Source organism: Peromyscus maniculatus, chromosome 1, assembly GCF_049852395.1.
Source record: "Peromyscus maniculatus bairdii isolate BWxNUB_F1_BW_parent chromosome 1, HU_Pman_BW_mat_3.1, whole genome shotgun sequence".
NCBI lineage: Eukaryota > Metazoa > Chordata > Mammalia > Rodentia > Cricetidae > Peromyscus > Peromyscus maniculatus.
In genome coordinates, this window is record NC_134852.1 from 54407069 (window position 1) to 54433558 (window position 26490).

Sequence of the window (26490 nt, forward strand, 5' to 3'; positions counted from 1 at the left end):
GGGAAAGGGCGTGGTCTCGACAGACGTTGGGCGGGCCGCCGTTGGCCGGGCGCGCGCTCGAGGGCGCGACCCCGCCCCGGCCTCCGGACTCGTCCTTTGAAAGAGCCGACCCGGTGGGCTTCTTCGGCGCGTGCGCATCGCCTAAACAAAGATCAGCGGCGAAGCATGCGCAGTCGCGATAAAGGCGCTTTAAAATTTTTTTTCCAAGGCCCAGGCTTTGCGCATGCGTCTTATTGCTTGCTGAAGCCTCTCCTCTGGGCCCAGCACCTCTTCCTACACATGCGCAGAAGGCTCAATGACAGTCGCGTGTCGGCTAAGGTGAGGGAAGGGAGGGTGGGGAAATTGCATGGCCCAGGGAGGACGACCCACACCCGCTGTTAACTTCTCCTAGAGTCTCAACACTCCCGAGAGCCACCTTGCTGTCAGGGCGCCGCAGAGACCACCTGCACCGCTACAGGCTCCCCGGGCCTGCAGAACGCCCCAAACTGCGACCTCTGACCTCAGCCTGCAACCCACCCACCTAAATGTGCAGTGTAGAAGGAAGCGGACAAAAGAGATTAGATAGGGACAGTGCCCTGACGGGCGGGGCGTGTGGAGGCGCTCCCTCCAGCTGACCTTTGACACCCCCTCATTTGCTTATGTTTAGGCTCTGGGAAAGGGGGCTGGCCATGCTGCCTGTGACCTGGTGGGGGGCCAAGGGCCGAGTCTGGTCCCTGGTGCCTGCTCTCCACGGGACTCCCCGGGCTCTGTCGTCCCTGGCGAACAGGATGGGGGTGTACCGAAAGATGTGGAACCCCACGGAGCCCCGAGACTGGGCCCAGCAGTACCGCGAGCGCTTCATTCCCTTCTCCAAGGAGCAGCTGCTCCGCCTCCTGATCCAGGTACTGCCTGCCCACCAGGGGTCCGAGAGCCTGGGGACTACAATTCCCAGCCGGCCTTGCGCTGCACCACTATGCCTGCTATTGAGGACTGCTCTGGCGCCTCCTGAGAGTTGTAGTTCCGGGTCCCTTACTTAGCATTCCTAGTGGTTGCCAGAAGAGTTGGAACGCAGGGGCAAAGCACTCCAAGGTGAGATGCCTAAGGAACTCCGGACCCGGGCTTCTTCCGGGGCCGTGGACAGGCACTCTGGGCCATGAGTTTTCCCCCTTGAAATAGATAGAACTATCACCCTCATCATTACTTTCTACGACGTAATAAAACCGTACCCACAAAGCCGTAATCATAATGATCACCCTTTGAGTTCTTACCCTGCGGCACTGTGTTACATGTTTGTAATGTATAGAACCATCAGAACAACCCACTAAGAAAGAGACCACCGCCATCCCATTTTACAGGTGAGGCGAAAGCGAGTGACCCATCCGAGGCTGCAGGTAGTGAGTGACTCACGCTTGCTCCGAGTGAATGCTTTGCCTCATCCTTGATCTGTTCTCGAGTTTGAGCTCTCAGCCCACCATCACCGTCAGACCTTCCATTGTTGAAGATGATCATTCATTAATGTAACAGTTATTTATTGAACACCTGCTGTGTATGCCAAGTCCTGTGCTAGACTTTATATGCACATGTGCATATATGATCTCATTAAAATTTCCCCTACTTGGGCTGGGAATATGGCTTAGCAGTTAAGAGAATTTGTTACTCTTGCAGAAGGCCCAAGTTCTGTTTCTAGCACCCATATGGTAGTTTACAACTGTCCATAGATCCAGTGCCCTCTTCTGACCACAGCTGGCAGTAGGCACACATGTGATATATATATCACACGTGTGTGCCTACTGATATATATATATATATTTTCAAAACACACATACAGAATAAATAAATAAATAAATAAATAAATAAATAAATAAATAAATTCTCCATAGCCATTTGCTCATGAGGAAACTGAAGCTCAGGTAGGTTTGGACATTTTTCCGGATAATGGACATCTTTATATGGTGCTCTGGAGCCAGATGGACCTATCATGACCCTCAGCCAATGGCTTCACTGAGCCTCAGTTTCCCCCTTTGAAAGACTGGAGTTCTAACTCCATCAACGCTGTCCCTTCTCTGGGGGATGATGTTCTGCCGAGAAAGAGCGGCTGCCACATGGCACACGTACCGTGAATGTGCAAAGTCATGGCATGGCAGGGGCCCAGCCTCTGGCCCTTGAAGCATCCTGCTTTTTCCCTGTGCTGTGCTGGAGCTGTACAATTGCCAAAATCAGTTTTTAAATAAAAAAATTAAAAGCCCAGAATTCCCGTTCTGTATGTGGGTTGCCATGAAAGGGTTTCTCTGAAGGGAGAGGAAGAGGCTTAACTAGGTTTTCTTTCTGGGTGCCAGGAGTTCCACTCCAGCCCAGCAGAGAGAACAGCTTTGGAGGCATTCTCAGCCCACGTGGACTTCTGTACCCTGTTTCACTACCATCGGCTCCTGGCCAGGCTGCAGGTGAGGATGGCCGTCCAGTCTTGTCATGCATGTTTGCTCTTCGTTTCGTACATAGTGACTGACACATGCTTGGAGCCTGGCTCTCCTTTACGTTCTGAGGACAGACCAGGACAGATGTAGCCATACCCTCATGGAGCTGGCATTTCAGATGGGGAGCCAGGAAGTAAAATGAATGTAAAATATGATGTCTGGTTGTGGGATCTGCAGGGAGAAGGAACTTAGGTCTGTCTGTCTTTCTCCTTTCTCTCTCTCTCTCTCTCTCTCTCTCTCTCTCTCTCTCTCTCTCTCTGTCTGTCTCTCTCTGTCTCTCTCTGTCTCTGTCTCTCTCTCTTAAAATGAGACACCATCTTACTACGTTGACCTGGCTGGCCAGAATCTATGTAGACCAGGATGTCCTTGAACTCACAGAGACCCACTTGCTTCTGCTTCCTCTGTGCTGGCATTAGAGGTGTGTGCCAGTGTGCCCGGAGGAAGTTAGCTATTTGAGCAGCTTGTTGGACTGCGCAGAATGATTGGAAGACTCGGTCTGTGTGAAGGGGAAGCTTTGGAGGGATCTGTGGTACCGAGACTAAGAGAAGTAGTGTTTCAGACCAGGGTGTGGTAACAAAAATACTGTCAGTTGGGTGTTTTACACACTAGTGTTTATCCCCAGGGACATCAGGCTCTAAGAAGCTCCCAGTGTCCAGGATCTAGGGTCTAACGGGGTTGCTTCCTCATTCACACCTGAGGCTCTCAGCCTTGTCCTCACATGAGGGAGGGCTGAGTAAGAGCTCTGTGGTCTCTTATAAGGATTTTGATCTCCATGAGGGCTCTGTCTTCACCACCTCAGTCTAAGCTGTTAATGCCATGTCTTGGCATGGAGGCTGACCTTTTTCCTCTAGCTCTTCCGTAGACGATACAGAGCTGAGTCGTTTAGGCACAGCCATAGGTTACAGTGACAGCCAAGGTCACTTGAAGTAGCTAAGGCTGCAGGTCAACCGGATGCTCACCAGGAAGGATGGCCCTAGGCTAGGGTTCCTTCCCACCAGCTGATGAGGGGTTGAGCTTTCTTGAGATGCACGAGGTTGGGACCCCACAGACTGCTCAGTTGCCTCCACACTCCAGCCTCCGGCTGTCCTTCTTGCCTTGATCAACAACATCAACAACATCAACCCTTCAGAGCCCAGGTGCACTGTGTCCCACAGCAGCCCGCTCTGCCGCTGCCAGCTCCATTTGTGCAGACAAAAAGCCAGGCTCAGGGAGGACCTGGGAATGTTCAAGGTCACAGGGGTCACAAGTACAGGCTCAGTCCCAGGCCTCCTCACCTGCCGCTGTCTTCTGTCATTGGGGCACCCGTGGCTTCTAAAGGTAGAGTTTTGGGGTTTTGTTCGAAATGTTTTGCTATGTAAAATGTACTCTCCTTTCCCCCTTCCTTTGATATGGGGTCTCTCTGTGTAGCCCTGGCTGGCCTTGAGCTCACAGAGCTCCGCCTGCCTGCCTGCCTCTGTCTCTGCCTCCTGAGTGCTGTCATTAAATGCATGAACCACCGTGCCTGGCCCTGCCGTGTAAATTTTTAAATAATTGAGCTGCAGAATAGAATATGAGTGTACCCTATTGATGGGGCAGTTCCTGGTCAGGTGCTAGGAGGCAGAGGTACCTTAGGCTGGTGCTGTGCACACTCCCCCACCCTGTGAAACAAAAAAGTAATAGAGGAGGGGTTTGCGCAGGGGACTAGGACCATGGTCAGTGTGAGCAGGCTCCCTCTGGTGGCCTCTTAGGAAACAGAGGGTCCTGACACCACAGCCCGTCACTGGTCCTGTGCCCCAGCCTGCTGGACAGTCTCCAGAACGTGGGAAGTGGAGGTGTGACGGGGACCTTGCAGGTGGAGATACTGCTGGCCTCAGCAGGATACTGCTGTCACAGCTGTGTGCCCCGATCAGCCTCAGACGTAGTTAGATCCTGGGTCTCCTCTGAACATAGTGTGTTCAGGACTGCTCTATGCTGGGACATGAGCCAACGAGAACAGCCCAGGATAGCCCAGGCCGTGGCAGGGAAGGGGCGAGTGGGTAGCGTTTGGGCCCTGCTGGGGATAGCCTGAAACTGCATGAGGTCAGCTCCGGGTTGCGAAATACTAGGGCTCAGGTAGGAGGCCCCAGGATGTGGTTCCACCAGACAGCCGTGGCCCTTTATTCTCCAGCAATGTGGGGCTTCACTGAGCCTTCCCATCAGGCCTGTGGCTGCCCTCAGGGGGCTGAGTGTGAATGGTGGGGACAGGCAAGAAGTAGAGCCCCATGTGGGTGGAGGCGGCTGTGGTCTGTAGCTTGTGAAGCTGGCTGTGACGGCAGGGAGGTGAGCATGCAGATTCTGAAATGGTGCCTCCTGCAGCTTGGCGAGACCCCACTGTTGCAGCAGCTGACCTCATGTGGTTCTTAAGTTTAAACTTGCAGGGACCAAGTCTGGTAGTGTACTCCTACAGCCCCAGTGGTGGGGGGTGGAGGATCATGGGTTCAAGGTCAGGCTTGGCTACATAAACCTGTTTCAAAAAACCAAGCAGGACCAATGGCCTATTTTATAAGGGTGCTCCCACCGAGCCTGGTAACCTGAATTTGATCCCTGGAACCCACATGGTGGAAAAAGTGAACTAACTCCTTCAAGTTATCCTCTGACTTTCCCACATGTCATGGTGTGCACACTCACTCACTCATTCACTATACTCTCATGCTTAACTATACACACACACACACACACACACACACACACACACACACTTATAATACTCTCATACTTAACTACACACACACACACACTCATAATACTCTCATACTTAACTACACACACACACTCACTCACTTATAATACTCTCATACTTAACTATACACACACACTTATAATACTCTCATACTTAACTACACACACACACACACACACTCACTCACTCATAATACTCATACTTAACTATACACACACACACTCACTCATAATACTCTCATACTTAACTACACACACACACACACACACACACACACACTCATACTCTCATACTATATTATGTATATATATGGGCTGGAGAGATGGCTCAGTGCTCTAGAGCACCTGCTGCTTTTCCAGAGGACCTTTTGGTTCCTAGCGCTGCATCAGGTGACTCATAACCACCTGTAACTACAGCACCTGGGAGCCATACCTCCCTCTGGCCTTCACAGTAAATACACATGCATAATTAAAAATAAAAAATCTTAAAAAGTTTGGTAATAAAATGAAACCTGTTCCTCAAAAGCTCCATAGCAGGTAGTGAGATGATTCAGCAGGTGAACGTTCTTGCCATGCAAGCCTGATGACCTCAGTTCCAGCCCCAGGACCCAGGTAAATGTAGAAAGAGAATCAACTCCACAATCTTGTCATGTATCCTTCCATGATATACAAGCACACCAATATTACCTAAAAGCTTTGTAGGGTCTTGTAGGTGTATGATCCTGCTTCCCTTCCATTCCCAAGGGCAATGGAAACCTTGGCAGGGTTCTATTTATTTATTTATTGAGGTGTGGTCTCATTGGTAACCCAGACTGGCCTCAAATCCACAAATGCACAACCCTCCTGCCTTAGCCTCCCAAGCACTAAAGGGCTTTTGTAAGTAATTGGCAGATATGGGTGTGTCCATACCTCAGTTTTCAAATCTGTAAGGAAGGATGACAGTGGTCCCATTTCACAGGCTGGAAATGTGCCTCTAACTTGCTTCAAGCAGAACAGAGAAATGTGCAGAATTTTTGCTCACTCTTTCCATCCTTCACTGGGATTTCACAGCAGTGTGCTGAGAATGGGCTGGCTGCAGGGCCCGTGGGACTTGAGGGTGTCAGTGAGGTCTTGAGCCCATCCAGATGGGGAGGCCATGAATTGGAGAGATTGCTCAGCAGTTAAGTGTACCAGGCTTTTTCTTTTGGGCCATCAACCAGCTCCCAAATCATGTTACAGAGACTTATTAGTTTTGAATGCTTGGCCTTAGCTCAGCTCTTTTCTTGCCAGCTCTTATAGTTAACCTGTTTCTCTTCATCTGCATTTTGCCTCGGGGCTTTTTACCTTTTTTCTTTCTTTATATCTTAATTTCCTGCTGTCTTTATGTCTGGCTGGCTGGTGTCTGCCTGGCTTCTGGCCCCAGGAACTCTCCCTTACTCTCCTCCTCCTCCTCCTCCTCCTCCTCCTCCTCCTCCTCCTCCTCCTCCTCCTCCTCCTCCTCCTCCTCCTCCTTTTTCTCCTCGTTCTTATTTTTGAGCCTAGATTTCTCCTCCCATTTATTCTCTCTGCCTGCTGTCCCTGCCTAGCCTTTCTCTGCCTAGTTATTGGCTGTTCAGCTCTTTATTAGACCAATCAGGTGCCTTAAGCAGGCAGGTGAAACCAATGCAGCACATCTTTAAACAAAGGCATCATAAACAAATGTAACACACCTTTACACAGTTAAAGTAATATCTCACAGCAAAAAAACAAATGTAACACATCTTTGCCCAGTTAAAATAATATTCCACAACAGTTAAGAGGACTTGTGGCGCTTACAGAGGACCTGAGTTCAGTTCTCAGCGCCCACATGGTGGTTCATGACTGGCCACAGCCCTGGTTCTAGGGTATCTGATGTGTTTTTCTGACTTCGGTGGGCACCATGGTACATATCCATTCATGTAGGCAAAACCCTTAGCCACATAAAATAAAACCAATCTTAAAAAATCAAAGCAAACACGCAGAAACAAAGCTTGTGGTGGTCAGGCCTGTGCTGTGGTGGGGAGCAGTGAACTGGGAAAAGTGCCGGAGCAGCAGACACGGGGGGGGGGGGGGGGGGGGGCAGACACGCGGGGGGGGGGGGGGCAGATACGCGAGGAGGGGGCAGCAGACACGCGAGGAAGGGCGGCAGACACGCGGGGGGGGGGCCAGACACGCGAGGGCAGACACGCGAGGAGGGGGGGCAGACACGCGGGGGGCAGACACACGAGGAGAGGGGCAGACACGGGGGGGGGGGGCAGACACGCGGGGGGGGGGCAGACACGCCGGGAGGGGGCAGCAGACATACGAGGGGCGGCAGACACGCGGGGGGGGGGGGGGGGGCAGACACACGAGGGCAGACACAAGAGGAGGGGAGCAGCAGAGAGGACTGAGCGGGGAGGTGGGGAGAAGGGACTGCGAGGAGCATGGGGAGGAGGCCAGCAGGTCACGCCAGGCCTAGGTTTCTAGCCTGAGGCCCACAGAGGAGAACCTGGCTGGAGGCTGCCTGAAGGCTACAGCCCTCTTCCTCCTCCTCCTCCTCCTCCTCCTCCTCCTCCTCCTCCTCCTCCTCCTCCTCCTCCTCCTCGAAGGCTGCAGCTTCAGTCCCAGCTGCACAATCTGTCGAGGTCACTCTGGGCATCTGTGGATGTGCTCTATAGCTAACTTTGCTTGAGCCCTGCCCGAGGCCTCCCCATCTGGATGGGCTCAAGACCTCACTGACACCCTCAAGTCTCACGGGCCCTGCAGCCAGCCCATTCTCTGCACACTGCTGTGAAATCCCAATGAAGGACGGAAAGAGTGAGCAAAAATTCTGCACATTTCTCTGTTCTGCTTGAAGCAAGTTAGAGGCACATTTCCAGCCTGTGAAATGGGACCGCTGTCATCCTTCCTTACAGATGTGAAAACTGAGGTATGGACACACCCAGCATCTCCCTGCTCACTGGCATTAGAAGTCTAAATACTTCCTCTATCAGTCTTTGCTCAAGCTGTTCCATATGGAACGCCTTCCACTGTCTTGGGGTACCTGCTCAGAGATTGTGTCCCTCAATAGTGGGCTGGGTTCCATTTCCCTCCAAGGCGAGTCACACTGTCTGGGACAAATTACACATCATGCTGGGACCAGATAGGCTGGCAGCTGGGATTCTCCCTATTCTTCCCCCCACCTCCAGGAGCACTGGGGGTGGTTGTCAGTACAGGACATGTAGGGGGCCAGGGCAGATTTGAGGGCGCTCTTAAGGTCCTAAAAAGATTCACATTTCATTCCAAATTCAGTGGACAGCCGTGGGGCATGCCCTGTGTTAGTGTTAAGTGGGGAGAGTCAACGGGTGAACGGAAGCCCCAAGGTGACCCTTCAGGAGGGAGTGGAGGGGTCAGGAGAGATGGGGGTTCAGCATGTGAAATCAGGAGTTGAATATGGGGTGATGATAGGAACCTGCAGATGAATTATCCTGGGAGGGGAGGGCTGAGGGGACAGAGAGCGACAGGCTGGTATGACCGAAGGACACTAGAACCAGAGGGGAGTATCTTGGAGAGGAAATGAAGAGTGGCTATTTTGATGGAATGTTGGGGCTGCAGTGATTTGAAGCACAAGTGTGACACACTGATGTGAGATCCTGATGGGGTGTTAGTACTAGCGAGTGCACAGACAGTGTACACACAGATCCTACACAACGGTCTAGAGGCAGAGTCCTGTGGGGCCCTGGGACAAACAATTCCTTCCATGTTGCTGTCCCCCTGCCCCTTGAAATGGCTGCCCATGAAATGGCAGCATTTCATCCCCTGTGATCCGCTGGGCCTGTCTGTTTGACTTTCTCCTTTTAATGTTTTTGCCATCCTGGGACCCAGGATGCTGAGCCACACCCTCAAACCCTCAACAGAGGATTCTAGGCAAGTGCTCTACTACTGAACTTCATCAGGAGCCCCATTCATTAATTCTTTCGTTTATTTGTTTGTTCATTCATTTTTGAGACAGGACATTGCTAAGTTGCCCAAGCTGGGAGCTTTCACTGTTCTTGCTTCAGTCTCTCTCTCTCTCTCTCTCTCTCTCTCTCTCTCTCTCTCTCTCTCTCTCTCTCTCTTGGTTTTTTGGTTTTTCGAGACAGGGTTTCTCTGTGTAGTTTTGGTGCCTGTCCTGGATCTCACTCTGTAGACCAGGCTGGCCTTGAACTCACAGAGATCCGCCTGCCTCTGCCTCCCGAGTGCTGGGATTAAAGGAGTGTGCTGCCACCACCAGGCTTGCTTCGGTCTCTTTAGAAGATGGGAAGACAGGCCTTGGCACCAGGTCCAGAGCTATATATATATACATACATATATACATATATATATATGTGTGTGTGTATATATATACATCTTCTTATACAGGGAGGTTAGTCAGGTACAGCCTCGGGAGGGGATACAGGGGAGAACTGAGGAAAGATTTGCTTTTCTCACTATCCTGGAGGCAGGTGTCGTACCACATTGTGCTGGACCACACGAGGCAGGCCCAGGATGGTGGGAGCTCTGTTGGGGTTCCTGAGACAGGCAAGGAAGAAGCAGAAGCTTGGGTCTGCCCAGGATGAGACCTGCAGGCTTGGAGCTGTGGGCTGGATATGGTCTGGTCCCTGTGGGGAGGGGCTGGAGGCATGTAGGCAGCTTTTGACTGGTCACTGCAGCTCAGACACACTCCTGCCTGGGCCTTTGCTGCTCCTGGGAGGACCATGCCTTCCACAGTCTGAAAGGTTTTGTTCTGACTGGGTCTTACTATAGCCCAGGCTTACTCCTGTTTCAGTCTCCTGAGAGCTAGGATAATAACAGTGTATGCCACCATGCCCAGTGACAACGTCTCCGGGCCCTCTTCTTCAAGGATTCTCTAGCCCACTGCCCCATCTGCAGATTTTAAAGCACTCGTAGCAGGTAGGGATTGAGGCTTGCACATCAGGCAGCAGTTGGCGTTCAGAAGGGTGGTTGTCACCTCCATTCAGTCCCTGCTTGGACCTGTCTCCTAGTGGCCTGGCCTTGGCTGCTGGGAGGTTAGTCTCTCCAGGCAGTCTGGCCTCCCGCAGCTGCTTTGGAGGAGAGACCACCTACTCAGGGCAGACCTCAGAAGGAAGCTGGAGATGTGGCTGAGTTTATCTGCACAATGCTTTGTTGTTTTTCATTTTGAAACAGAGCCTCACTATGTTGCCCTGGCTAACCTGGAACTCTTTATGTAGACCAGGCTGGGCTTTAACTCACAGAGATCCACTTGACTCTGCCTCCCGAGTGCTGGGATTAAAGATGTGTGCTGCCACATCCAGCTGCATAGTGTTTTAAGGTGTGTGTGGCTGGTAACACAGGGCCTTGGAGGAGAGTATAGAACACCAAGCTCTGGACTTCCCCAGGCCCCAGGGGCCCACATTCCTGTGTTGTGACCTCCCTGGTTTTCCTATTGTTTCTCCTCAGGCCTTGTATGACCCTATCAACCCTGACAGGGAGACCCTGGACCAGCCGTCCCTTACTGACCCCCAGCGTCTGTCCAGCGAGAAGGACGTGCTCCAGGCTCTGAAGCCCCTGCTGGCCCAGGCCAACTTCTCCGCACTCTCTGAAGATGCCCTGGCCTACGCGCTCGTCGTCCATCACCCTCAGGACGAGGTCCAGGTACCTGTCCCCAGAGGAGTCGTTTTGCTTACCTCGGGGAAGCACTCCCCTTCCCCAGCCACTTGGGTGCCCTCTGTCAGGAAAGGGACTCAGATGAGGGTCTCAGGGCCAGGTGCAGTGCTGCTACCCGGCAGGATTCTATAGGCAACGATATGAAACTCATTCCACGGGCTGGAGAGGTGGCTTGATGGTTGAGAACACTTGTTGCTCTTGCAGAGGACCCAGGGTCTGTTCCTAGCACCCACATAGTCACTGATAGCTGTCTGTGATTCCAGTTCCAGGAGATCCGGTGCCCTTTTCTGGCTTTTACAGGTGGGCACCAGGCATGTCTGCGGTGCACTTACATACGTGAAGACTAAACACCGATACATATAGAATAAAAGTAAATCTAAAAAATCCAAAGGCTGGCTGTGGTGGCGCACACCTTTAATCCCAGGACTCAGGAGGCAGAGGCAGGTGGATCTCTGAGTGCCAGAGCCCAGTCTGGTCTACATGTAGTGAATTCCAGGCCGGTCAGGACTACATAGCTAGACCCTGTCTCTAAAAAAACCCACCAAAAATTAACAACAACCAAAAGACCTCTTTATTTTCCCTTCCATAAAGTCAACAAAACTGAAGAAATACTAAAATCTTCCAGTTCCATGTTTTAGTGAACATTAAGATGGATTTTTTAGACATATTCTGTCATATTTTAGGATGTGATCTGCCAGTGGTGGGAAGACGTGGTTAAGTGGCAATGTCTTGTCTTTGTGGTTGCTTCATAAATGGAGACTCTTCAAACCAGTGCTGCCTTAGATTCTAAGACGTCTCCTGTGTGCAGGCCCAGCCCTATGCAGTGTACAACATGAACAACCATGCCTGACTCCCCTCCCTACACACTGTATGATCAGCCGCACAAGGCAGGGTCCGTTCCTGGGTAGGAGGTGTATTCTGGCACGGTGCCCTTAACACCCGGCGTATGCTCAGCTACCTCTGCTTCCTTTCCCCCTTGGCAGGTGACAATAAATTTGGATCAGTATATCTACATGCAGTTCTGGGCCCTGGGCCAGAGAGTGGGGCAGATGCCACACATGTCCAGTGTGGGCTCCAAGCGTGGCTTCTTCAGAAGGTTGCCTCCTGCGGAGAGGTGAGGAGGCCCTGTTCCCTGTTGCAGTAAAGGGGAGCAAGGCTTGAGCTGAGAAGGGACTGACAGGTCAGTGTCTGGCTTTGGTGTCTTTGGCCCCAGGGAGAAGTCCAGAAATAGGAGGTACAAATTGTCAAAATGCAGTCTTTTCTCCCCAAGAGAAAGTGAGAACGACTGTTTCTACAGGAAGAGAAGGGGAGGGTCAGTCATCCCCATTTTCCAGATGAGGAAAACTGAGAATTTCAGAGAGGAGGGCCCATCCTGAAGAAGTGGCACAGCCAGCTGACAGGTCCAGTACAGGAATATATAATTAACCAATCCCATGGTTGAACATGTGACTTACTTCCAGTTCTTTGTGATTAAGTAGCTTGCTTGCTTTCTCCTCCTCCTCCTCCTTCTTTTTTTCCAGACAGGGTTTCTCTGTGTAGCTTTGGTCCCTGTCCTCAATCTCACTCTGTAGACCAGGCTGGCCTTGAACTCAGAGATCTGCTTGGCTCTGCTGGTGCTGGGATTAAAGGCGTGCACCACCATGCCTGGCTATTAAGTAGCTATCTAAAAGGCTATGCAGCTGGAGATGTGGAGTTTTAGGTTGTGTATGCCTGAGTTCTTTAAAGAACAGAGGTTGGAGAGATGGCTCAGAGGTTAAGAGCACTGGCTGTTCTTCCAGAGGTCCTGAGTTCAATTCTCAGCGACCATGTGGTGGCTCATAACCACCTGTAATGACATCTGATGCCCTCTTCTGGCCTGCAAGGATACATGCAGACAGAACACTGTAAAATAAATGTTAAAAAAATAAAATAAAATAAAAAACAACCTTCCTGTAAATAAATAAAGGAACAGAGTTGTGTGTGTGTGTGTGCGTGTGTGATTTATTAGACTGGCTTTCAGGCTGTGGTCAGGGTAGTCCAATCATGGCTGCCTCATGATGGAAAGGGTTAGAATGCAGTAATTTCAGTCCTGGAGGTTTCTAGAGAGCTGCTGGTTGGAACGAATACCCCAGCAGGAGGATAAACTTGCCTGTGAGAGCGAGGGCAAGCAGGCAAAAAGCAAAAGCGTCCTTCTTCCTATCCATGTACTTGTTTGTTTAGAGACATGGTCTCCCTTAGGTTGCTTGGACTGGCCTAGAACTTCCTGTGTAGCCCAGGCTGGCCTCAGACTCTAAGATCCACCTGCCTCTGCCTCCTGAGTGCTGGAATCAATGGCGTGTGCCCCAGGCCTTTTATGTGGGCTGTCACTAGAAGGTGGTTGCGAAGTTTTAGGGATGCTCACTTCAGCAATCCAGTCAAGCACTCCCTCACAGGAGGGCTCGACATCTTGGGTTTCAGTTGATTCCAGACGTGGTCAGGGGGACAACCAAGAGTGGCCATTACAGGGCAGGGCTCTGGCCTCCCACTCCTCCCACAGCACTCACACCCTCCTTTCTGGCCCTCAGGAGATACTTCAAGCGCGTGGTGTTGGCCGCCCGGACGAAACGGGGGCACCTGGTTCTGAAGAGCTTTAAGGACACCCCGCTGGAGGGCTTAGAGCAGCTGCTCCCCGAGCTGAAGGTGCGCACGCCCATGATGCGGCGCGCCCTGATCAACCTGATGTTGGTGGTCTCGGGAGTCGTGTTCTTCGTCAATGTGGGCATGGTGGTACTGTCTGACCTCAAGATGGCCACCTCCCTGCTGCTGCTGCTCTTTGCCATCTTCATGGGCCTCAAGGCCTCCAAGGTAAGCACCCTGGGGTCCCTGCTGCTTCGACTGCCCAGCCAGGCCCCCTGGACTTCGCTATTCCACGTGCTGTTGCTGGGACATTATGCTCTTACGTCTTCCTTACTTCATTTATCAGCACCCTTCACCCCAGACAGGGCTCTCTCCCAGTGCCTCAGTTTCTCTCTTCGTCAGCACAGTCGAGTCCTAGTGGGGCACAGGCATTTGAAGAGCATAACCAAGGCTGTGGACTGTGGAGCCTGACTGACTGGATGCAATATGAGTACTGCTCTCCAGCTGGGTGGTCCGAAGTAGATGCCTGACTTCCGTCTGCCTCAGCTCCTGTCCCTCAAAGAGAATGGTGACCGGACCTGATGTAGAGGGGTGGACAGGGGTTAAATGAGTCGGCGTGGACCTGGCCACAGGAAGTAGTACCATGCGAGGTCACTGTGGAGGTGATGATGCTCACAGTGCGACTCCTTGTTCCTTGAGTTTCCTTCCTGGAGGGCTACCGGGATCACCAAGAGAGCCAGCTCCAGCCCCAGAAGACAGGCTTGGAAACTCAGGGCCTGGGCCAGGAAGTTGTGTATTTAATAAGCTTCCCCTCTGAGCTGCAGCATGAGTTCAGGGCCTCCTCAGGTAGGCGTTGCTCAGCAGCTGGGATTCAGGGTCAAGAGGGCAGGTGGGGCTGACAGCCAACTTGTGTTCTCCGTGCCATTGTGTGCCCTGTTGGCCGAGATGGATGGGAGCGTTGGCCTTTCTCAGTTCTGGGGTTGCACCACCTCAGGAGTGCGGCTTGCCATGAGCTGTGTGTCTCTATCATTAGTTCTCACGCTGCTTCCAGCAGTTTTGACGGGCTCTCTCTCAGGGAGACCTGTGATAAATCCACACTGGCCACAAGGGCACTGGATACGCAGGGCCAGCACTGGGGGTAGGAGAGGAGTGTGCCACAGCGTTTTAAACAAGGCCCAGCGTTGCCAGGGTGGCCCATGCCCACACATCCTTCTGGGCTTTCCCCTCCGGGTAGAGGGAACCACAGGTTAAAAGTAGGGAGGAGCTGCTGGGCCACAAGCCCAGTAGAGGGCGAGACTGCAAGCAAGGGGTCCAGTGTCCTGGGGAGGGACACCGGCAAGGTGAGCCTCCTCTCACTCCTCAGTGGTCCACGGGGCTGCAGAGCCTTACGGGAGTGGAGGGTTCTCTGGTTACCCATTTATTCCTGTTCCAGCTGGGGCCCCAGCCCTGGCCTCCCACCAGAACCCCCGGCCATCCATATCCCTTCTGTGCTTCAGTGTCCCTGGGTACCACAGGCCCCTCTTTTTTTTTTTTTTTTTTTTGAGACTGGGTTTCTCTGTGTAGTTTTGGTGCCTGTCCTGGATCTCTCGCTGTAGACCAGGCTGGCCTCGAACTCACAGAGATCTGCCTGATTCTGCCTCCCGAGTGCTAGGGTTAAAGGCGTGCACCACCACCGCCCAGCCCACAGGCCCCTCTTCTGGTCCTTTCCCATCTCTGCCTGTGTGGAACCAGATGCTGTCTGCCTGGCTTCTCAGCTCCTGTCTTGGAGCAGGATGCAGACCCTTTTCCCGCTGAGGAGTTCCTCCATCTTGAGTCTCTGGCCAGCTGGGCTTGAAGCAGTGGTTCTCACTGGCTGCTCAGCCAGCATCTCCCATATCTGCTGTTAGTGGGGGCATGGCCATGATGTCTGCCTTGTTCCCAGCCTCCAGGTGGCCCTGCAGCCCATTCCCAACTCCACCCAAGGCAGGTCCTCTCTTCTCCCTGTCTGGTGGCTTTCCTGTTCAGCTTACCTTGTGGTTGGTTGCAGTCTTCACCACCATTATATCGCCTCCACCTGCAGTTTCTGCTCTTGGTGTGTTTGTGACCCTGGTCTCTCCTGCTTCCCCAAACTCCGCATTTGTGTGTGCTACCCCCTCTGACTGAATGTATTCTCTCTCACTGGGCTGGCCACCCCTACGCGTTCCTTATCCCTTGCCCAGAGGCCATGAGCTCCCTGATGCCTTCCTGGATCACTTAGTCTGGGATGGGTCTCTGGCACCCTACCGTATGTCTGCCTTCTCTGCACAGAGCAGGACAGGAGCAACCTGGAGGCTGTGGAGACGTGTAGGCCCCTCCTAGGGGCTGAAGGCCTGTGGACACAGGTGGACAGGTGGAGTGGCATGGTTGTAGGAGCCTGGGGATGATGCATCCACTCTCTCCGCACAGCCTTGAGGATGGGGCGGTGCTTTCTAAGACTGGGGGGCCCATTTGAAGACCCACGGTCTGAGGGGCAGGGCTACGTGGGCACAGCAGTATATACTGTGTGGGCTGCACTAGGTTCGGAGCTTCCGATTCTGAGCCAGGGAAACTATGAGCAGGGGATGGGGACATGAAGCCAGGGAGGAGGCGGGGAGCAGGATGGGTCAGGGACAGACAGGCTGGCTTGGAGGGATGAGGATGGCGACACATAGAAGGTAGGGTTACCAGAGTGGGGAGCGGGCGGTTTGGGAGTGTTTGCAGGCCAGTGCGGCGTGCTCCTTTAGACACGAGACTCTGCACTCCAGTCTCGGCAGGTGAAGACAGGAGACCCAACTCTTCCGTGCATGATGGTCCTTAGCACAGGACTCCTGTCTCTATGGCAACTGGCTCCAAGGCCGGGATAGAATTCATAGTGTGGGCTCTTCAGCAGGCCCAGCCACACAGCCATGTTGGGAGGCGCCCAGCTGTGTCAGTTCAGGCTGACTTCTTGGCCCAGGTGGACATGGCCGGTCGGTCCTTAAGGGGTCAGTGTGGTGCCTTCCTGGGCCCTGCAGCACCAGCCTTGTGGTGCAGACAGAGCTGCTGCAGGCCGCTCGATCCAGGCCGGAAGCTGGGAGTCGATGGCGGAGGCCACACACAGGCACAGCTGCCTTGAGCTCATCCTTCCTGGCTAAAGTGGATTTGCAGTGTGCGAGAGGGTCAGGCTGCACCCGGTGCCCTTTCCTGAGGTTGTCTTTTCTTTTTTTTGGGGGGTGGGGTTCAAGACAGGGTTTCTCTGTGTAGCTTTGCGCCTTCCTGGAACTCACTCTGTAGCTCAGGCTGGCCTCGAACTCACAGAGATCCGCCTGCCTCTGCCTCCTAAGTGCTGAAGTTTTCTTTATAGCGTAGTAGCTTAAACTGTTCCTTTTCAGTTATGGAAAGGTTCAAATAGATGCAGAAATAAGGTAGCCTGATGAATTCTTACGTCGCCAACGCCCCAGGCTCTCTGTCCTGGGCCACTATAAAACTAATCTTAGACATGTCACTGGGAATGTGGAAGGATACTTGACAAGGATGCACTGGCATTGGAATTTCCTAGGCTAAGACTCATGTTTAAAACCTTGGCACAAACTCATTAACATATTGCCAGATAACAAAGCAGTGGGCCACTGGCGGGGGGTGCACTTTGGCCTCAGCCCCAACGCAGACTGCCAGGGCGCTCTGGTTTTGGGGGGCCTGACCTCTGACCTGAGCCTGCGTCCCACAGGTGTTTGGGCAGCAGAGAAGTGCCCAGGCGCTGGAGCTGGCACACATGCTGTACTACCGCAGCACATCCAACAACTCCGAGCTGCTCAGCGCCCTGGCACTGCGCGCGCAGGAGGAGCACATCAAGGAGGCCCTGCTGGCTCACAGCTTCCTAGGCCGCCGGCCAGGGGGCGCCCAAGGCCCACCTGAAGGTAAACCTTCCCTGTCGCCTAGGCCTCCCTGCTGTCCCCAGGTCACTGCTGTCCTCCCTGCTGTCCCCAGGTCACTGCTGTCCTCATGTCAGTGCTGTCCTCATGTCAGTGCTGTCCTCATGTCACTGCTGTCCCCATGTCACTGCTGTCCTCATGTCACTGCTGTCCTCACTGCTGTCCTCATGTCACTGCTGTCCTCATGTCAGTGCTGTCCCCATGTCACTGCTGTCCTCATGTCAGTGCTGTCCTCATGTCACTGCTGTCCCCATGTCACTGCTGTCCTCATGTCAGTGCTGTCCTCATGTCACTGCTGTCCTCATGTCACTGCTGTCCTCATGTCACTGCTGTCCTCACTGCTGTCCTCATGTCAGTGCTGTCCCCATGTCACTGCTGTCCTCATGTCAGTGCTGTCCTCATGTCACTGCTGTCCCCATGTCACTGCTGTCCCCATGTCACTGCTGTCCTCATGTCACTGCTGTCCTCACTGCTGTCCTCATGTCACTGCTGTCCCCAGGTCACTGCTGTCCTCATGTCAGTGCTGTCCTCATGTCACTGCTGTCCCCATGTCACTGCTGTCCTCATGTCACTGCTGTCCTCACTGCTGTCCTCATGTCACTGCGGTCCTCATGTCAGTGCTGTCCCCATGTCACTGCTGTCCTCATGTCACTGCTGTCCCCATGTCACTGCTGTCCTCATGTCACTGCTGTCCCCATGTCACTGCTGTCCCCATGTCACTGCTGTCCTCATGTCACTGCTGTCCTCATGTCACTGCTGTCCCCATGTCACTGCTGTCCTCATGTCACTGCTGTCCCCATGTCACTGCTGTCCCCATGTCACTGCTGTCCTCATGTCACTGCTGTCCTCACTGCTGTCCTCATGTCACTGCTGTCCCCATGTCAGTGCTGTGCTCATGTCACTGCTGTCCTCATGTCACTGCTGTCCCCATGTCACTGCTGTCCCCATGTCACTGCTGTCCCCATGTCACTGCTGTCCCCATGTCACTGCTGTCCTCATGTCACTGCTGTCCTCACTGCTGTCCTCATGTCACTGCTGTCCCCATGTCACTGCTGTCCTCATGTCACTGCTGTCCTCACTGCTGTCCTCATGTCACTGCTGTCCCCATGTCAGTGCTGTGCTCATGTCACTGCTGTCCTCATGTCACTGCTGTCCCCATGTCACTGCTGTCCCCATGTCAGTGCTGTGCTCATGTCACTGCTGTCCTCACTGCTGTCCCCATGTCACTGCTGTCCCCATGTCAGTGCTGTGCTCATGTCACTGCTGTCCTCACTGCTGTCCCCATGTCACTGCTGTCCCCATGTCACTGCTGTCCCCATGTCACTGCTGTCCCCATGTCAGTGCTGTGCTCATGTCACTGCTGTCCCCATGTCAGTGCTGTGCTCATGTCACTGCTGTCCCCATGTCACTGCTGTGCTCATGTCACTGCTGTCCTCACTGCTGTCCCCATGTCACTGCTGTCCCCATGTCACTGCTGTCCTCATGTCACTGCTGTCCTCATGTCACTGCTGTCCCCATGTCACTGCTGTCCTCATGTCACTGCTGTCCCCATGTCACTGCTGTCCTCATGTCACTGCTGTCCTCATGTCACTGCTGTCCTCACTGCTGTCCCCATGTCACTGCTGTCCCCATGTCACTGCTGTCCCCATGTCACTGCTGTCCTCATGTCACTGCTGTCCTCACTGCTGTCCCCATGTCACTGCTGTCCTCATGTCACTGCTGTCCTCATGTCACTGCTGTCCTCATGTCACTGCTGTCCCCATGTCACTGCTGTCCCCATGTCACTGCTGTCCTCATGTCACTGCTGTCCTCATGTCACTGCTGTCCTCATGTCACTGCTGTCCCCATGTCACTGCTGTCCTCACTGCTGTCCCCATGTCACTGCTGTCCCCCGGGTCCTCCCTGCTGTCCCCCTGGTCCTCCCTGCTGTCCCCCGGGTCCTCCCTGCTGTCCCCCGGGTCCTCCCTTCTGTCCCCCAGGTCCTCCCTGCTGTCCCCCGGGTCCTCCCTGCTGTCCACCAGGTCCTCCCTGCTGTCCCCAGGTCCTCCCTGCTGTCCCCCAGGTCCTCCCTGCTGTCCACCAGGTCCTCTCTGCTGTCCCCCAGATCCTCCCTGCTGTCCCCAGGCCAACCCTGCTGCTTGTTCCCCATGTCAACCCTGCTGTCCCTGGGCCTTCCATATTGTCCTTCAGGCCCAGGTCTCCTCTAACTTCAGCTTGAACATAATCTCTCCCCCCAGAGACCTCCAAGTGGCTGCAGTCTGAAGTGGAGAGCTGGCTTCTAGCCCAGTCTGGCTGTGATGTGGCCTTCAATGGACCTCGGGCCCTGGCCCACCTGCAAGCCCTGACTCCCAGCTTCGGGTTGTTCCCACCACCCGAGTTGCCAGAACTTGACCCCCTGGTCCTAGGTACTCCAGGAGCCCCGCAGGCTGCCGCACCGGGTGGTAGCTACCCCTCACCCTGACCACTTATGACCAGGCCCAGCACTGGCAGCGTGCCAGGCTCTGCCTCCTCCACACACAGCAAGGTGTCAATCGTGGCCACTGTATCTCCTACCTGGACTCTTGGTTGTTGACAGGCTATTATTTCTGCTAGACCATTAATTTTGCAATGCTATAGACTGAAGAGTAGCCAATCGGGGCCGCTGGCAGTTGCTAAGCAGCCTCCTGAGGCCAGCCAATCGAAGCCGTTTATTTCAGCTTGTGTTTTATTTCTCAGCCCTGCTGCTAACAAGAACCTCCCCGCGGCCGGGTGGAGGGGCGGGGCTTGGGGAGGTTGAACACAGCTGCCCGGAGACCCGCCAGGCTGTGAAAGCTGGGCCTGGAGGCCACGCTTCATCATCTGTTCAGCCTGCACGGGAGCTGCCTGCCGCATGCACCTGGGCGGGGCCCACCGCAGCCTGCAAGCCGTTTGGTTCTGGCCCACTCAGGGTAACAGATACTGGGCACTTCACGCAGGGGCAGCAGCCAATCAGAACTCCTGGAGGAACTGCCGTGAATCCACGGGAGAAGAAACATCTGTTTTGCCGCTGATCTGCTCTGGTTGAAGACACAGGGAACTTCCTGCCCCAAAGAAGCCGGTGGGCATGCAGCATTCCACCCCAAGATCACTCCTGCTCAGGCCCCAGCAGGCTCTCAGGTCTCTCTGCCTTGCTGCAGAAACCACCTTGGCTTGTGCAATATTTATCACTTTACCTCCTTCCAAAGGAATAAATAATGTTTAATAAATCTGGTTAGTGTGGCTGCAGGTGGAGGGGTTTGGTCAGAATCCTGGAAAGAGGGTGTGGCTGGGTCCCGGACGGGAATCTTAGAAGCACTAATGCCTGAGGAAGCTTTGATTGCACGAGTCCAGGACTCAGATAACAGGACCGGGCAGGAGTGCAGATTGTCCAGCACAGTGGTGCACAGCCATGAGTAGGCGCCTGGGAAATCGGGAAAGCCAGCCGGTGCCCACTGCCTGGGAAATCGGGAGAGCCAGCCGGTGCCCACTGCCTGGGAAGTCGGGAGAGCCAGCCGGTGCCCACTGCCTGGGAAGTCGGGAGAGCCAGCCGGTGCCCACTGCCTGGGAAGTCGGGAAAGCCAGCCGGTGCCCACTGCCTGGGAAGTCGGGAGAGCCAGCCGGTGCCCCCTGCCTGGGAAATCGGGAGAGCCAGCCGGTGCCCACTGCCTGAGGAGAGGGCGTGTTCTATTGGCTGTAGCGGTGGCCTGTGTTGGTGTGGGAAGAGTTAGGCTCTGGAAAGGAGGGAGAACAGTTTGCAATAGGAAACAGCTCTTTCAGTGGTTGAGTCAGAGAGAAGGTATGGAAGAGATCATGCAAGGCAGCTTGGGTCCCCGAGAGCAGGGAGAGGAGACCGAGACCGAGTTCTAATGAGGTCTTCAGGGAGGAATGGGATGCAGCCTGATCTATCTTAGCTAAAATCCCCCGGGCAGCTGGCTCCAGCCAGTGTCCCAGGGCGGAGAGCCTGGGAGTTGAGCTCTGGATGAGGCTGGAGGCAACGGGTGTTGTTAAGGAAGGAGGAAGGGAGCCATGTTAGGCTCATGGTTAGATGGATTTATTTTCTGGGGACATAGCCTTCATTCACGCTTCCGCAGGTGGATGTAGATGATGCCACTGACCAGGGCGAGTGGGAAAGCCACCCAGGCCAGGGCGAAGCAGTAACCGAAGCTACCGCCAGGTGGGTGCTTCTTCAGGATCTCCTCAGCATGGAGAGCGTAGATCAGTGCCCCAGAGAACACAGCTGCACCTGCGGACCGGACAGCAGTGTGAGGCTGGGTGTGCAGGGAGGCTGCACTCCCCGGGTCCTCAGCAGAACCCAGGCACAGGCACCAACTGCTGCAGAGGGGCGTTGGGCACCTTGTTTCACTGCTGGTCCCCAACTGATCATCTGTGAAATAGGCCATGGCAGCTATCCATCCATGGAATTTTTTAGTTTTTTTATGAGCCAAATATGCAAACATGAGTAAGTAACACGGTGTGTGTATGTGTGTGTGTGTGTGTGTGTGTGTCTGTGTCTGTGTCTGTGTGTTTCTCTGGGAACCCAGGAAGGATGTTTCCAAAACCACCATGATCAACTCAGCCCTTTGCACTTAAAGCCAAAAAAAAAAAAAAAAAAAAAAAAAAAAAAAAAGAGCTGTGTGTTCAGATCTCATCGACCTCTTTGTCCTCCAAACCCTTTAAGCCTCAAATTATTTGACCTTAAAAAAAAGTGGAACATGACTTGATGGCCCACGCCTACACTCTGAGTGACTCAGGAGGTAGAGGCAAGAGAATAGATAGCTCAAGGCTAGCCAGGGCGATTTAGTGAGACCCTTTTTCAAATAAAAAATAAGAGGGTGGGGGAAGCACATGCCTTGAATCCATCAGTGTGGAGCTGGGCTCATGCCTCAGAGATAACCTGTCTAGCATGGCAGAAGCCCTGTGTTATATCCCCAATACCGAGCGAAGAGAAAAAGTAAACTCCCTGAACAGGTCGGTGTACAAGAAACAGCAGTTGGCTGATATGATTCAGAATATTCCTTTTGTGGTATCTCTTAGCTGCCTCCATTCTTGGAACCCAAATCATTTACGAAAACCTACTTCTCAGGCACTGGCTCAGTAAGGTCCCAAGACCACCACAGAACCTCTGAGAACTCCCAAGTCCACAGAGGCTGTCCTTGGGGGAAGGCCTAGCATGGTGTACTCCTGTTCCCCTGATCTTGGGGAAGTGCTTACTGGTGCAAAGCTGGCAGAGGCCGGTGGCGTAGAAAAGCCCTCCTCTTCGCATGGTGTAGAGCTGGAACATGAAGAGGATGAAGGACAGGCAGCAGAGGATGAGAGAGAGCACCATGAGCACCTGCACTGCCTTCAGCCAGCCTGTAGGGGGAGACACAGGGGAGGTCACAGCCTGCCCGCCCCGCCCCCTCGGCCCCACTTGCTGATCTCTGCCCACTCCCGGCTCAGCCAGGCAAGCTTCATGGGTGTATGTGTTACCATGCGAACACCTTCCTGATGAGTTCCAGCCTCACCCTCACAGGCTGTCACTTAGAATTTTGGAAGGAGGCAACTCCTTCTCTTTAGAACTCGGGCCCTTCCTTACTCTGCCCGGCTTCAATGAATGGCTCCCACACTCACAACACTAGCTCCACTTCCTTACAGCTTTGGAAAGCCTTATCCTCTCAGATTTTAGGGGGCTTTCTCCCCATTCCTTAAGCCTGTAGCACGTGGCCACCACCCTTCCTGGATCCATCAGAACAGAGGCAGTGGCCTTCCCATTTAGACAGGCTGCCTATGCCAGCCCCAGATGCTCAGAGCCTAGGCTTGGTTCCCAACCCCGGCCCTGGCCTATTTGGGGGCCTTCTGTGCCCTCAGCGAGACACTCACCATTCTCACTGACATTACTGCAGGCCCATGTCTGGGTGGTGGTGTTCCAAGTGCAGTCATACCACAGGTTCAGGGACTCCTTCTCTGGGAGAGTCCACCAGGACTGGGAAGGACAGAGACCAGCGAGGGTGAGGAGAGCGTCAGGGAGAGTGGGCATGGGGGCACCTGGGAGGTGTGGACCGGTGGGCCAAAAGGGTGGGGGGGGCGAGGGGAAAGGACTGGCCCAGAAGTAGAAGTGGGGGGCACAGGCTTAAGAGCTGGGCCGTAGCTGGGGTTCACCGTGAGCTGGAAGCTTACCTTGTCCAAAGTGGCCACAAAAAGCAGGATGAGAATGAGGATGTGAAGGGCAGAGACCACTAACAGGAGGAGGGACATGGCCGCCAGATGCCAGGCTCAGAGCAGGGGACAAAACCTGCAGAGGGCGGCAAGAGGGCAGGGTCTGGCTCCAGGTCTGCGGGAGGAGGGCTTGGGAAGGCCCCTGGGTGTGCGGGAGAAGGGGAGCAGCTGAGCAGTCCTCCCTGGGGATAGAAGGGTGAGCCCAGGGCTCCTGGGCTCTCGAGCGGCCTAGAGGATGTCCTACCTGGACTCTGGGAGACAGATGCACAGGGCTGACAATATATTGGCGCATCTGCAGTGCCTTGTCCCTGGGCTATGTGGGCCACCGTGTTAAAGTTTACACTGATACCCCTTCTAATCCATCAGGAGGAGCAGGAGCCTGCCCCCAGGACAGGCATCCTTGACTCACTCACTCTCTCCTCATGGGGTGAGTCATGGGTGACTCATCCCCCTCCCTCCAGCACCAGAGAAACTCCAGCCTGTGGCTGAGCCTCTCCGGTCCTCACCCCACCCTACTGCAGACCCAAGGCTCTGGACACTTGGGGAAGGGGAGGTCTGAGTGGCGAGACCACCTCCTACCACCCTTCAGTGTCCAGAAAACTCAGCCCTGGGAGCCCTCCTGCACCCCTTAGTCTCAGGAGAGTGGAAAGAGCCCATGGAGAGGCTACAGGACTTTTCCCATGGTGCTCTGTTGGGACCACAAGTACTGTAGATGGTCCTACTGCTCCCCACCACAAAGGCCGAGAGACCACTTCTTCAATTCCCAGTGTCCTCAGGAGCTGAGTGGAGGGTTTCCTCCTGCCGAGGGTGCCCCTCCCACGGTGCCATGCTGCCTAGTAAATAAGGTCCTGTCTGAATAACGGACTGAAAACTTACCGAGAGCCGCTGAAGAAGTCGGAGTTGGAGTCTGTCCTCGTTCGGGCCTCTTGCCCCGCCCTTCTGCTCCCTCCTTCCACTCGGAGGCCCCCGCCTCCCTCGGCCTCCCTCACGCCTCCCTCCACCCCTTACTACTCACCCTTCTCCCTCTCCTTCCCCCTCCCTTTCTCCCCCTCTTCTGGTGGTTTCTGCTTCTCCTAACTCTCAATATATACCAACCCTTTTATATCCACTTTGGCCTCGCCCAGCTGAGCTCTGCAGCCGGGGAGGGCACAAGAACTTGGTTCCTTATTTCTCTGCCCACCCAGTCATACAGTGGGCATGTTCTGGGACCTCCTTTTGGGGCTCAGATGAGAAGTCTGTGGGGCCCTGGGGTGGGGCACCTTACCTCCTTGGACCAGATGCCTTCTCTCTTTGATGGAGTTTGGGGCAGAGTGGATGACACATGAGTCTGCAGAAGGCCAGACTCCTGTGACATAGATCAAACTTTGGGCTGACTCTGAGCTGGGACAAAAACTATGAATCTATGGAAAGGAGCAGGATGTATCCTTTTTCTAGTGCCACCATTTTCTGGTTGTGTGACTTTGGGTAGATTATTTCACTCCTCTGGGCATCAGTTTGCAAATCTGTATAGTGGGTACAATATACAGTCAGTAAAGAAAATAGAGTAATGGAAATAATGACTAGGTGGGTGGGTGGATGGGTGGGGGCTAAGTAAAACAAGATAATCCTGGAAGGCCTCTTGGAGGATGTGATTCTGAGATTCAAGGAATGGAGTCATTTTGACACTAGAGAGAAAAGAAAATTGTCCAGGCCCCGAGAACAAGCTCCTGTTGTGTGGGGAGCAGACAGAAGGGCCAGTGTGGCTGGAGCCCAGGGAGCCCAGGGAGCCCAGGGTGTGGTGAGCAGGGACATCAGAGGATTTCCTTGAACATTCATGGAGGAACCTGGCTTTTACTGTAAGTGTTGTGGGAGGCCATTAGAATTCTCACAGCACCGTGCCCCCCTGGGCTGCAATGCGAACTGCCATTATTTATTCTCAGGACACTGGCTTAGGTGGTGTGGATGATGACTGAGTACATCTGCGTTCCTCGGCAGGGGACCAAGTTCTGGTTCTGATGAAGTAAGGGCTGGGGACCTGGATGATGGCATGTGTGGGCATCTGCCGGGGCCAGGCCTGGGTGTCATGATCTATAAGCCTCGAGGTGAGAGTTGGCTAGGCTGGCGATTGAGAGGCCAGGAACTGGACACCATCCAGTAGACCCTGGAGCCACTCACTGGCTCTGTGATGCTAGACAAGTTACTAATGACCTCTCTACGGTTTTTTCTTCATCTGTAAAGGAGGGGTAGTGTAGTGGGTGGTAAGTCTTTTGGGCACCAACGCAGCAATCCAAACTAGACCAATTAGGAAAAGGCCGGGTTTAAAGGGTAAAGCGTTCTCAGGTGAGAGGAGACAGGAATGAGAGACCGGAAGAACCACGCGTCTGTTCTCTGGGATGCAGCTTTATGTACCCTGTGGGAGTGGTCTTCAGCCTCTCTTGGGGAGGAGCTGTGTTTGGCGGGTTTAGGGAAAGAGATGGGGGAGGAGAGTTTGAGGTGGATCTTCCACCAGAACATTTCAGACTCTTTGGGTATAGGGATGCCAGGGTGCCAGGGGTTGAGGCGGAGCTCCACCCAAACAGTGGGTAGCATAGGTCTAGAGCAGTGCTTGGCAGTTTTGTACGGCTTACAGCAGGCATTGGGGCTCCTAGAGGAGTCCGGGACACTCTGGTTCAGAGGCTCTAGTAATTGGAGAAAGGGCAAATACTTGGGTTCATTGAGTCCCAGAGCTCAAGTTTGGAATCCTAAATGAGGTGGCGGGGGTGGGGTGGTGGTGGTGGTGGTGGGGAGCACAGACTTGGGGAAGTCTAACTCTGATCCTCCACGAAGTAGAGCGGGTCACTGAGGATAAAACTGAGGGCCTGGGGTGCAGTCTTGTGCTCCTTTGGGATTGCAGCGACAGGAGGATGCATCCCAGGGCTGGGAGGAGTGTTGGAGCCAGGAGCAAGGAAGAAGATGCTAACTGGCGGAAGGGGCCGGGGACAGATTGAACACTCTTTCAAAGGGCTGGAATAGTGCGGTACTGGGGTACCTGGAGGAGGCGTTAGGGA

General features: G+C 54.0%; 2 protein-coding genes across 4 annotated transcripts; one reads left to right on the forward strand and one right to left on the reverse strand.

The window, feature by feature from the left end:
• The first annotated feature begins 26 nt into the window (after positions 1 to 26).
• Tmem143 (transmembrane protein 143) lies at positions 27 to 20496 on the forward strand. Of its 2 annotated transcripts, XM_076542620.1 has the most exons (8): positions 27 to 318; positions 647 to 881; positions 2316 to 2420; positions 10563 to 10757; positions 11753 to 11883; positions 13313 to 13592; positions 17068 to 17257; positions 19510 to 20496. In XM_076542620.1, the coding sequence occupies exons 1-8, from the start codon at positions 296 to 298 to the stop codon at positions 19731 to 19733; spliced, it is 1383 nt and encodes a 460-aa protein (XP_076398735.1). In that variant the 5' UTR covers positions 27 to 295; the 3' UTR covers positions 19734 to 20496. The 2 variants fall into 2 exon arrangements, with proteins under 2 accessions (XP_076398735.1, XP_076398738.1); XM_076542623.1 differs by lacking the exon at positions 647 to 881 and having other exon boundaries at positions 34 to 318.
• On the reverse strand, positions 20468 to 26237 carry Emp3 (epithelial membrane protein 3 (MAM blood group)). 2 transcript variants are annotated; one of them, XM_076542696.1, is made up of 5 exons: positions 24341 to 26237; positions 23426 to 23540; positions 23129 to 23231; positions 22481 to 22621; positions 20468 to 21512 (listed from the first exon to the last, which is right to left on the reverse strand). In XM_076542696.1, exons 2-5 carry the CDS (start codon positions 23501 to 23503, stop codon positions 21343 to 21345), a joined length of 492 nt encoding a protein of 163 aa, XP_076398811.1. In that variant the 5' UTR covers positions 23504 to 23540; positions 24341 to 26237; the 3' UTR covers positions 20468 to 21342. The 2 variants fall into 2 exon arrangements, with proteins under 2 accessions (XP_076398811.1, XP_076398812.1); XM_076542697.1 differs by having other exon boundaries at positions 23426 to 23537; positions 24339 to 24466.
• Between the last annotated feature and the right edge of the window lie 253 nt (positions 26238 to 26490).

Bases quoted from the DNA above. Each gene is read 5' to 3' on its own strand.
- Tmem143 (XM_076542620.1), top strand. From the start codon at position 296: ATGACAGTCGCGTGTCGGCTAAG. The intron at 10,758-11,752 runs GTACCTGTCCCC...CCCCCTTGGCAG, and splicing joins ACCCTCAGGACGAGGTCCAG to GTGACAATAAATTTGGATCA. The intron at 17,258-19,509 runs GTAAACCTTCCC...CTCTCCCCCCAG, and splicing joins CGCCCAAGGCCCACCTGAAG to AGACCTCCAAGTGGCTGCAG.
- Emp3 (XM_076542696.1), bottom strand. From the start codon at position 23,503: ATGTCCCTCCTCCTGTTAGTGGTCTCTGCCCTTCACATCCTCATTCTC. The intron at 23,232-23,425 runs GTAAGCTTCCAG...TGTCCTTCCCAG, and splicing joins TTGTGGCCACTTTGGACAAG to TCCTGGTGGACTCTCCCAGA. The intron at 21,513-22,480 runs GTAAGCACTTCC...TCCGGTCCGCAG, and splicing joins CCTCTGCCAGCTTTGCACCA to GTGCAGCTGTGTTCTCTGGG.